The following is an 11646-nucleotide window of genomic DNA, read 5'->3' on the forward strand; positions in this document are numbered from 1 at the left end:
TTACTAATATGAAATGCATAATTGAAAATAAGAATAAAATAAAACAAAAATATATTCATATGATAATAATAAAATACATGATATTACATATAGATAAGTACATAATATTTTTAAACATTAATTCTCTTCGTCTTTAAAAAGCTCTTGAAATAGCCAACGTGTTCAATGATTTTTGACGATCGTCCATTTATCTTTTGGGTAAGACGTGAAAACATTTTATCAGAGAAATTATTTTGTACGTAGTCATAAACCTGAAACAGATTATGTCAACAGTCATTATTACTGCATTATTTTTGTTGAATATGAGAGACAATATTCATCGATATTGTAATATTTATTCAGACGATGGAAAAACAGTCGAAGAAGGGAGATGGAAGAAAATTGTGGAAAACGAACCAAGAAGAATTTGTTCACAGTATAGAAGAAGACACGACAAAATAGTGAGAAGAATATAAATGATCGAAGAAGAAATTTCGTAAGTATTTCTGAAAGTATTTCTTTCTCGAATCAAAAAAGAAGAAATAATATAGCGATCAAAAAGAGAATAAGAAAAAATAAAATTGAAAAACGTAGAAAAGAAATTAAAAGGAATCATATCGAAGTACGAATAGAGAGGAAGAAGAAAAAAAGGACAGAGGAAATATCAAAGAAAAAAATAGGAAGATGTATTGAGAAAGATTGAGGGAAAAGGAGATAAAGCAATAATGCAAGAAGAAAGTTAAAAAGAATACTGTGGAAAAGGAATCTAAAGGAATTGGAATCTAATTCTACATTTGTCTTTCTGCAACAATATCTTTTCAACACAATTAAGAAATGTGTTATATATATTTATATTCATTAAACTTTACCTTTATCTTTACCCTTACCTTTAACTTTAACTTTTCAAGTTGATCATAAGAATACAGATGATTAATAATATCTGTTAACGCTACAATCTTCTTAATCTCCCTGTAAAAACAAAATTCCAAATTACAATTAATACATATAACAAACTTTTACAATTTTAAACAATATGTGTTTATGTAAAGAATGTTCTTACCTAGGTACTACATTTGAAAAATTGTTTATAATATGATCGAGCACTAAGTCATTTCTCGCATGTCGTGCAATAATAGAATGGAAAACTGTGATACGATGTTGTGCTTCAGTAAAACGTCCCGATTTCAATAAATCGAGATAACCGATGATGACGGTATGATTTTTAGTGCACGCTAAAAATCGTAAAAGGTTATTATCTAATACTGCTGAATCCAACACTTGATTCCGTGAAATATTGCTCGCTGACATCAATCCTTTACAGTATGTCCATTCCTTCCAAATCGGCGAAAGTCTGGAATATTTAGTAAACGAATAAAAATTTGTTATTAGTTACGTTTTACGTCTTATCGTTTTATACTTTGATAATTTATATATTATTGATAATATATAAAGTATTATTCGTACCGCTTTTTGTGAAGTGATGTTAATTTCAGATGGGCCCTATGAGTACACTCCGAAGAATCCAGGTTGCATGCCCATTTTGCGGCTTCTTGTCTTAAACATTCAGTAAAATCATACCTTTTTACTTTGTCTGTATATCCTATCTTTCTCAGAACAGATTCCGAGATATTCTGAAGGTGTTCCTAAAAACAAATTAATAACAAAAATTTCATATTAATTTTTTTGTTATTGTAATAAGACGGATTATGTATAAGCAGACAGGCACGTTTAGATAATCTTATTATATTTCAAGTATTAGTATTTATATATTTCTTCATATTTCACAAGTTAAAATACGTTTCTTTTAATTCTTTCGTGTTTTTCATATAAAATATCAGTTTTCAAAAATGTAGTTTTTACATATACTCTGTTGAGATAAATTACTTTTAAATAAAAAATTATTTCTATTTTTAGAAAATTGTTACGAACTTTTAAGTCGCGATCTATATCTGTTAAAGAGATTAATGTAACTGTAAAAGATTACTTTTTCAATTTAAGATCAGATATGACAGCATATACATTCAGGTTGAGAAATTCTAAAATATATTAATAAATTAATATTTATAATAATAATATGGCATAAAATATATGTATGATTATAAAATAATTTTGAGTGTTTAAAATACTAAAATTATTATCCGTACAGGAAATATAATCATATTCCGTTTTTAAATATTTGATATCTATTTTAAATAAAATAACTATTATAAAATAACTGTTATAAAAAGACGTAATTAAGACTTTTTAGTTATGTACTTCATTTACGTGAAATTTTTCAGTTCTTTTATAAATAAGTCTAATATTTCATACGTAACAATCAGATAATTACTATTTCTCATTGACGAAATCTGTATTACTATCTACCTTAATTTCCGTACTTTCTGGAAATGGGAAAAAGCCTGACACCTCTTCCATAATTTTAAACATTGGATACCACGCTACATAATTTGTTTCTCTTGATAAATAGTATGTGAGATTTTTAAAGAAATGGAAGTCAAGTTTTTTCCTTAATAGAAAATAATATGCGTCATCGATGATCTGAGCACGATTGAGTACATGTATATTGGAATATTTCTCTGAATTTAGATGCTGCATAAGTTTTTCCCAATTGTCCTTGTCGTAATTAACACGATAGTATCCTGTCGTACACAATGAATAACTTTCATAACTATTTAATTAACTATGCAGAATTAAATCTTACATGTGTAATAGATATAGAAGCATAACAAATTTATTAATTTATATTCACCAATTTGTCGTTCGTTGACAATAATCCAGTCGTTTTTATTAATAATTAGGTGAAATTGTGGATTTTGCGGATTCAGCCATTTTCCGTTTTCATGAAAAGGGCTTCGTGAGTATGAGTATGTAACATAAGTCACATATGTCCACACGTATTGCCCATATGTTTCATTAACATGTTCTTGCGATAATTTTATTTTGATCTGATCTCCTAAAGATTCTCGCGTCATCTCCAGTACGGGATAGCGCTTTTGTTTCGACCATTCACTCAATGTCTTTGTGAGAGTTACTTGTAGAAGATCGAAGAATTTGTCAGCTGTGTTAGTCGAAATATCGATGGATCTAAGCTGGCTAAATTCATTAAGATAAATTTGTAACATTAAAGGCTATAACAGAGAGATTGTATTAAAAAATATAAAATCACTTATTATATATATAATGTAATTAATTTATGTAACCTTTAATTATAATGGATACTTAAATTATTATGTCTGATTATGTATTCAGTACATAATTATTATATTATAGTTATTTTACTTACTATTCGTTTAAATAATCATTGAGACCTATTTGAAATTTACTTGGAGATACAGTTTGTTCCAATATACGTACAAATGCAGGTGCTGTAACAATTAATATTATAAAGTTATAAAATATAATTAAGCATGTTTAAAATAATTTAAATATAGCTCTAATAAAATTGAAGACATAATTAATTTTTTAGAAAAAGATGAGTTTTAAGTTTCAATTATGTGTATGTATTTTCCTTTCACTAAAAAATGTGTCTTCTCAAACTAATAGACAAATAGATGATAGAAACATTTCTTCATAATTATTCTTTTATATGTTTTTATGACATTTATATTTAAAAATTTGTTGCGCACTATTATTTAATTATATTTACTTATTCTTACCTTTAACGTAATAAGTAAAAGAGAAAAGAGAATTTATGTCTTCGGGTGTATCGACTTTTGATACAAGGGGCATATCGTAATGATCATTCAAACGGAGAGACTCATATTGAAATTGTACTGCGAATAAATCCGGGTACTGGGAATTTATATACTAACGACAAAAATTTTGATATTATTAAAAAATTACTTAATAAGAGAACATTTTACTATTTCTAGCTATTGTATAATTTAAAATTATAATGACCTGTCTTAAATCTGCATGCAATTTAATAGAAACTAGTTATTATTTGAAAATTTTGAAACAAATTCTTGAATTCTAGCTAAATCACTTCAAATTTAAAATAGATATGTTTACTTTCAAATTCAATATATCTTTATATTTCAGTCCATGAAAATATGATAAAATTCCAACAATCAATATTTAATTGTTTTAAGATGTAAAATAATTGATAAAAGCAAAAAAATTTTTTATGCATTATCAACCAGCTTTTCTTTTACATGCTTAGTGGCACAGAAAGTTTCTAAGGAAACAACCTCTTTGATGATCTTCATTGCCAGAAACGAAGCAATACCCTCGTTTAACCACATATAAGACCACCAGGATTGGCTGATTAGATTGCCATATAATTGATGTACCATTTTACGCGCTACCATGCGAGCTACTTCAATTTTCCATGCAAGGGGATCTAACTTTTCATCGTAGATAATAGCTGCTTCCCTAAAAAATAATAAAATAATCCGATCAAAAATCTTTTTCTAAGTATTGAGTTTAATCGTATATAATGTAAAAACGATAATACCGATAATTTTGATGAATATAATGTGACTAATATGCTGTAAATATGTATTGCTCATTAAATCAGTAAATGCATGCTATATATCACACACAACGTTTTTCTGTTGCTATTTAATAAGATCAATCAAAAATACAAAAATGTATATTTTGCAAATTGTGAAATTTTAAGAAACTTACTAGAAGCAAATCTTCTTTCCAATAAAAATTAAAATTTCTTTCGAATTATATGTATTGTTAGCAATACCTATAAAGAACGAGTCCCCAACTTTCCAGGCCTTCGTCTAGGAAACCCGGGACTACAACATGATCTACTTTCTGTGGAAATTGTGATTTTTTATACTTGTCTTTCAAATACAATGTGGCATTTTCAGCAACTTTCCGTGCGAATTCTATGTGCGATTCCACGCTTTTCCTGCCCCATACATTCTCAGAAATGTGATAAAGATCGGACAACACAACCGCTACGTGATAAGCGGATATATTATACGTTGTATTAAAGCGTGTCCAAACCATCCCGCTGTCATCTGTACCAACGTATTCTGCAATCGGTGAATTCGATAAAGCTATGTATTCTTGATTATTCTTTATGGAAATGTTAAATTGTGTCCTGATATCCGGCTCGTCCCAGCATGGAAATATTTCTCGGGCCCCAGCCCCATGGAAATCGGCTGCTGCGATAAACCATCTATAACATTTTAACAATATATCTTCTCAATCATTGCTGATGGCATATAAGTGTTGGGTTAGAGAATGTTTAAATGTTGCTAGTAAGAGACAAATCGAGAGTATCATCAAGCGTTTTTTTCATTACGCTGCATTATTATTTTCTATGGCCCCTTTAATATATCATAGAATATATTATATAAGAGTAATATTGGCACATATAATATTTAGATTATAATATTAATAGATTATTATCCGCATTATCTAAAATATACGTAAATTTAATGTAAGTGGAATAACTAGCATTTTGTTATAATTTTCATCTAAGAAATGTATATATATCTATTGGATTTTTACTACTCACTTTTTTTCTCTTTGTTCGTTTATGTAGGGTGTCTTGAAAAAGCTTCCTGTATTATTAGTTATTCTACCGACAAATTTCATGATTAGGCGATAATTATAAATGTTATACAGGACTTCGTCATCAACATAAAGGGCGACAGTTTGTGTTTTTTTATCGTATTCATGCATCCTCGGTTTATAGATCGTATTTATACCAACACTATTAATATAAGTAATTTCTGTGGCCGCTTCATCTATTATCAAGTTTTGTATATGCAGATATATTCTGTTTACGTCTTCACTTTTAAGTCGAAAAAACATAGTTGATTGACCTTGGAAGATAAAATTGCCTTTTGCTCGTTGCTCGTCGAAATATGATTTAAATTTGTTATATATATCTATGCTCTTATAGTCTTTCTCGTTGATGTATGTTATTAATTCGATATCATATTGTATGATTTCAATTGACTCCCTATCTATACGATTGTCTTCATCCAACCAGACTTTGCCGGTAATAGCCTTTACAGCAATGAGTAATAGATTACCAAATAACAATAATTTTAGTAATTCCATGTTGATTCTTGTTTCAGGTATCTGTAACAAAGTTTCTTTGTGAGAAAAGAAAAGTATAAACAAAGTGCAATGAAATTCTAATAATGTTTCTTCTAGAAAACTCAGAATTTAAAATTAAACAAACGTTTTTATAAAATACTGAAGGATAATGTTAGTTTTCTCGAGCACTCATGATGTATAAACATGTTTATTTTCAGCATGAAAGTGTGTTTGTTCCCTTAGGCTAAATATGTACGAAATAAAGAAACAGTAAGCAAAATAAAGTCAAATTTATTTATGTACTATCTAATAAAGACCAAAAACAAATTAGATGCCAGCAAACGTTCTGTGTATTTACAAATGGAATACATATCTTTTTACATGAGGTATTAGTATTTGTTCTTTGTTCGTTAGCTCGAAATAAATTAATTTAATTGTAATTTTAGAATTTTGTTACATTAGCGTATTAATTTTATAAGTACTTATTTTGAAATAACGTAAAGAACAAGATATAAGTGGCATTAAATATTTGTTTTTAACATTGCAATAATAATGTGAATTAAATAAATTGCTTTAAACCCTTAATAGGTTCTTATTTGACATTTTATAATTTCTTTTGAGTTTAAGATTACCTCACAATGATATGACACATATTTGGAATTTGTGCCGGTTACGATAGGCAAATGAATAAACTTGAATAAAATCTAAATAAGAATAAAACATCCAATACAAATTATATATATATAGATGCCTGTGAATTCCAATGTAATTATAATAGAACACTTTAATTATAATCCTTACTTTTAACCAAATTACAAAATGCGAGAACATAATGCGAGCTTTTGTTAACTTGTATTGCTCATTCTTATTACGATTTATATTTTTATTTGTATGTTTCAGATTCAGACTTCTTTTTATGTTATTAAAAAAAGTGTATTTTATTCAAAAATACATTTATAAATTCATTTTTAAAAAACTACGAAATAAAGATACAGCACTGTATTAGCACTTTTAATTATTATAAATATGTTTTATTACACATTTATCTTCGAACAGAGCTACAGATGTTTTGTGTCATTTACTTTGTATATTAGAATTGTGATTAAGATTATAATATCTTTAGTAGCAATTAATTTACCGTTGAATAATTACCACTGTCAGGAGCAGAAATATATTCTTGCAGTCCACAACTTTACACGTCGAGAGTTCACCGAATACTGACGACGATATCAATAGCTGGTATTAAATACGGGTTTTGAAAACAAACTGTAAGTTCGTATGTAACAAAACAAACATGATTATAAGGCCGTGTGGATGTTCTAATTAATAAGCTAAATAAAATAATGACACATTTGAATAAAATATATTACAGTTATTATATCCAAGATCATTTTTCCGAAAAAATATGCGTCCGATTAGCAAGTTTTAATAGCTATATATTGTGCGATTGTGGAGATATTATTAAAGACTGATAGTGAAGAAAAATTACTAATATGAAATGCATAATTGAAAATAGGAATAAAATAAAACATAAAAATATATTCATATAATAATAGAATACATGATATTACATATAGATAAGTACATAATATTCTTAAACATTAATTCACTCCGTCTTTAAAAAGCTCTTGAAATAGCCAACGTGTTCAATGATTTTTGACGATCGTCCATTTATCTTTTGGGTAAGACGTGAAAACATTTTATTAGAGAAATTATTTTGTACGTAGTCATGAACCTGAAATAGATTACATCACCATATATTATTACTACATTATTCTTGTTGAGTATGAGCGACAATATTTATTGATATTATAATATTCATCCAGGAGACGAAAAGAAAAGAGAAAATTTTGGAAGGCAAAAGACAAATTTTTCAACAATACATAGAAAAAACACGAGACAAAATAGTGAAAAGAAGAAATGAGTAAAGAAGAAATTTGGAAAATATTTCTTTATGGAGGATCGAAAAAGAGAAAATAAAATAGCTATCGAAAAAGGATCAGGAAAACATGAAAGAACAGAAGAAGAAAGATTAAAAACGGATATTGTGGAAAAGTAAAACCTAAAGAGAACTGTCTGTATTTATATCGGTGTATCTGCAATATTATGCCATACAATAATACCCTGTTTTTTGCACAATTTGTGCAGAAAACATGTGTTATATACATATTGATAAATATTACCTTATTAATATGCTTTTCGGAATACACATGATTAATAATGTCTGTTAACGCCACAATCGCCTTAATCTCCCTGTAAAAACGACAGGCTAGATGAAATTACAATTAGCACATACAACAAACTTTTATGATTTCAAACAGTATATGTTTATGAGAAAAGAATGTTCTTAGTAAGAACTTTTTACCTAGGTACTAAATTTGCAAAATTGTCTAGAATATAATCGAGCACTATGTCATTTCTCGCGTGTCGTGCAATGATAGAATGAAAAATTGTAATACGGTGTTGTGCTTCAATGAAATGTCCCGATTTCAATAGATTGAGATAACCGATGATGACGGTATGATTTTTAGCGCACGCTAAAGATTCTAAAAGGTTATTATCTAATGCTTCTAAATTAAACACTTCATTCCATGAAATATCGTTCGCTGACATCAGTCCTTTACAGTACGCCCATCCCTTCCAGCCTGGCGAAATTCTAGAATATTTGGTGAAATAAGAATAAAGATTTGTTACGACAATTACGCTTTTATCTTTTATATTTTGATAATTTTTTCTCGAGCGTAATTAGAAAAGCCGTAATTATAGGACGTAATATCCGTACGGATGTGTGCGACGCTGATTTAATCTAAAGGAGGCACTTTTCATACAGGGCCAAGAATTTAAAATGCATGCCCATTTCGCGGCCTCTTGTCTTAAACAGTTTTTAAAAATGTCTTCTTCCGTCTTCTCTGTATATCCTATATCTCCTAGAAGAGAATCCAAGATTTGCCGAAAATGTTCCTAAAATTGACAAATAACACAAATTTTGTCGATTTGTTGTCATTCTTACAAAATGTGTGAAGTGTACACATGCATGTATACATTTAAAGAATCTTTTTATAGTTAAATCTTTATTTCTTAATATTAAAATAATTAAAGTACGTTTTTAATTTCTTGATTTTTTTTCTCATTAACCGTCTCATATCAGTTTCAAAGAAGAAAATTTCGGTTTTGTCGAAAGATTTTATAGAATAAACGTTTTTCAATAAATTAGATATTATATATTTTTTGTTAAGATAAAATAATTTTTTGTATAAAAGTATTTCCAAAAGTTTCTAGGAAATTTTTACATGTTTCTGAGTTGCAATTAATATCTATCAATAATAAGTAAAACAAGACTCTTATAATATACAATCGATAAAAGAATTACGGTTCAGGCTGGATCTTGGTAGCCTAATAATGACATTGTGTGAATTTTTTATACTTGTTCCAAACTCAGTAAGCTGCGCTCCGATTTTTTTTCTCGATCTTAAAATACTGCTCTTTATTGGAACGGTAACTCCACATACTTAAATCGATAATCGATTAAACTTTTGATGCTGAATAATCATCAAAAGAGCTGTCTTTTAAGACAAAAATATCAGTGCGCAGCTTATTAGTAAGGGGCCTGTTCGGTAAACTTTTCTATGGTATCTGCGCAAAGCACGTAATGATGTCATTAACGTTTACGTTTAGAATAGGCCCCTTAGTTTGGAAAAAATATACAAGATTTACGTAATACTGTAATTAAACTGACCAAATGGCCTTTTCTCTAATTGATTGTAATATTGATTAGACGCAAACGTTGACGTAAATATAAAAGATTACTCTCTACATTTAAAACTCTATGACATTACATATAGTATCAGCTTCATAGAATCTATAATATATTAATAGAATAGAATAATATTTATGATGATAGTAGCATTGCATAAGAAATATGTAAACATATACATACGCTTATGGAATAATTTTTAGCGTTAAAAATATTAGAAATATAGTTTACGTGTATTACGGCATTTTTCGAAATGGATTTCGATCGAAATTGTTTAATTATTTTTTAGATTTTAATGTGTTTTCTAAAGGAAACGAAATAATTCCGATCGAAATCCACTCCGAAAACTTCCATATAATACACGTACCCGGATTTTAAATCATCGCGCCGGTTCACTACCCGACTTTCGGGAATTCGGGAGAGCCGCGTCACCCCTCCGGCTCATTACGTCACGCGAGCGACCGAAGACCGAGGCGGGCCGAGCGCGGACGAACATAGCCGAGCGAGCGGAGTTACGCGTCGAACGCGCGAGTGGGTGGTTGCTCCGTAATTTTCGCACTTATCATCGAGCAAGGGTGAATCTAGCGTACAAGTGAGTGTCCGAGGTGCTTCGCAAGACAGCAAGCGATGATATGGAATGTGTGTGGAGCGTTGAAACCGTAAGTTATTCCTCCATTTTATGTTAAACCCGCGATCGGAAGATTCGCCCTTCGAAATTTGGCGTCCCAAGATGGTCGAGCGTGCGCCGCGCCGCCCGCGCCGCCGCGAGCACGGTCTGCGCGTCTTTGAATCAGCGTCGAGTTAATTAATACGCGTCTCTTCGATATCTCGGTCAACGCGGTGAGAAACGGGTGCTTTCTACGCGAGTATTTTCCGGTCGACAAAGTTACCGCGGAAGTGCGGTGCAACGCGTCGCAAAGATTGCCATTCGGTCATGTCGTTCGCGCTGCGTCGAAGTGACGAGAATCGCTTACGGGGAGAACTACTTTTTCCAGCCGCGCGGATCGGTGACGATGAGTAACACGGCACGCGACGATTTACGTTTCGCGATTATGGCTCGCGCGCGATGACAATAGCGACACGATGCAACGTTTCCAATATTTGCCGCCAACGGTGCAAGAGCCGTGCAAGTGCCGTGACGGCAATTCACGATTGCGGCCATTTGACAAAAGCCGAGACTTCGACCGCCATTTTTTTAGTTTAGTGCTCGGCGGGAACGCGTCGCTCAAATTGCCGATGAATGCCGGGAATCGAGGTTTAGCGCGCGCCGCGCGCCGTAACGAACGTGCGTCTTCTCGATCGCGATATTCGGCGTGCGTCAAAAAGTCAGCGAGTTGCTCATTCGCGTCTGTTGGTTCACACGCTCGATCCGAATTCGGCTAACAATAAGTGCATGCGTTGAAAAGTGAACGTCGCGGCGTCGCGGTATGTCGCGTCGACGCGAAATACCTAAGTCGCGTTCGTCGCGTTCCTTCCTTCTCGACCGCGAAAGTGACGAAAGAGCGTCACCGGGCGTGTCGCGCGATCGTATGGCGTTAAAATTGCACGGGATCGTAATTAGCGTTGCTTTTTCGCAGTTATCCGCGCACGTGAGTGAAGTTCCATTGTGAACCGAAGCCGCACCGCCCCGATGTGATGCTGTCTACGGAGGTGCAGATAATCACGGCTGGTGAGTAAATCAATTTATCATTCGATATACTTAGTAATGTATAGTAAATTAAATTATCCTTTCTCCCGAGAAATTATTTATCTATGATAAACTTACGTGAAACAAAAAAGTTTAAGTAAATGTTTAATTTATCGTTCGATATATTTAATAATGTAATTGAAATCACGGAATTAATAAGCGACTGTTGTGTTTTTAAGACAGATGGTACAATGAATTTTAGAGATTAATGAATACA

The 11646-nt window shown here is 31.2% G+C and overlaps 1 protein-coding gene across 1 annotated transcript; it reads right to left on the reverse strand.

The window, feature by feature from the left end:
• Positions 1 to 34: 34 nt before the first annotated feature.
• Positions 35 to 7201, reverse strand: LOC139775940 (glutamyl aminopeptidase-like). Its single transcript, XM_071712317.1, has 12 exons — positions 7127 to 7201; positions 5459 to 6030; positions 4676 to 5116; positions 4170 to 4353; positions 3636 to 3786; positions 3263 to 3344; positions 2729 to 3072; positions 2344 to 2618; positions 1444 to 1622; positions 1040 to 1330; positions 867 to 948; positions 35 to 251 (listed from the first exon to the last, which is right to left on the reverse strand). The coding sequence occupies exons 2-12, from the start codon at positions 6007 to 6009 to the stop codon at positions 111 to 113; spliced, it is 2721 nt and encodes a 906-aa protein (XP_071568418.1). The 5' UTR covers positions 6010 to 6030; positions 7127 to 7201; the 3' UTR covers positions 35 to 110.
• Positions 7202 to 11646: the final 4445 nt, after the last annotated feature.

This window comes from Temnothorax nylanderi, unplaced genomic scaffold (assembly GCF_030848795.1).
Source record: "Temnothorax nylanderi isolate EJ_2023f unplaced genomic scaffold, tnyl_v1.0 TNYL_tig0005_pilon, whole genome shotgun sequence".
In the NCBI taxonomy this organism is placed as follows: Eukaryota; Metazoa; Arthropoda; class Insecta; order Hymenoptera; family Formicidae; genus Temnothorax; species Temnothorax nylanderi.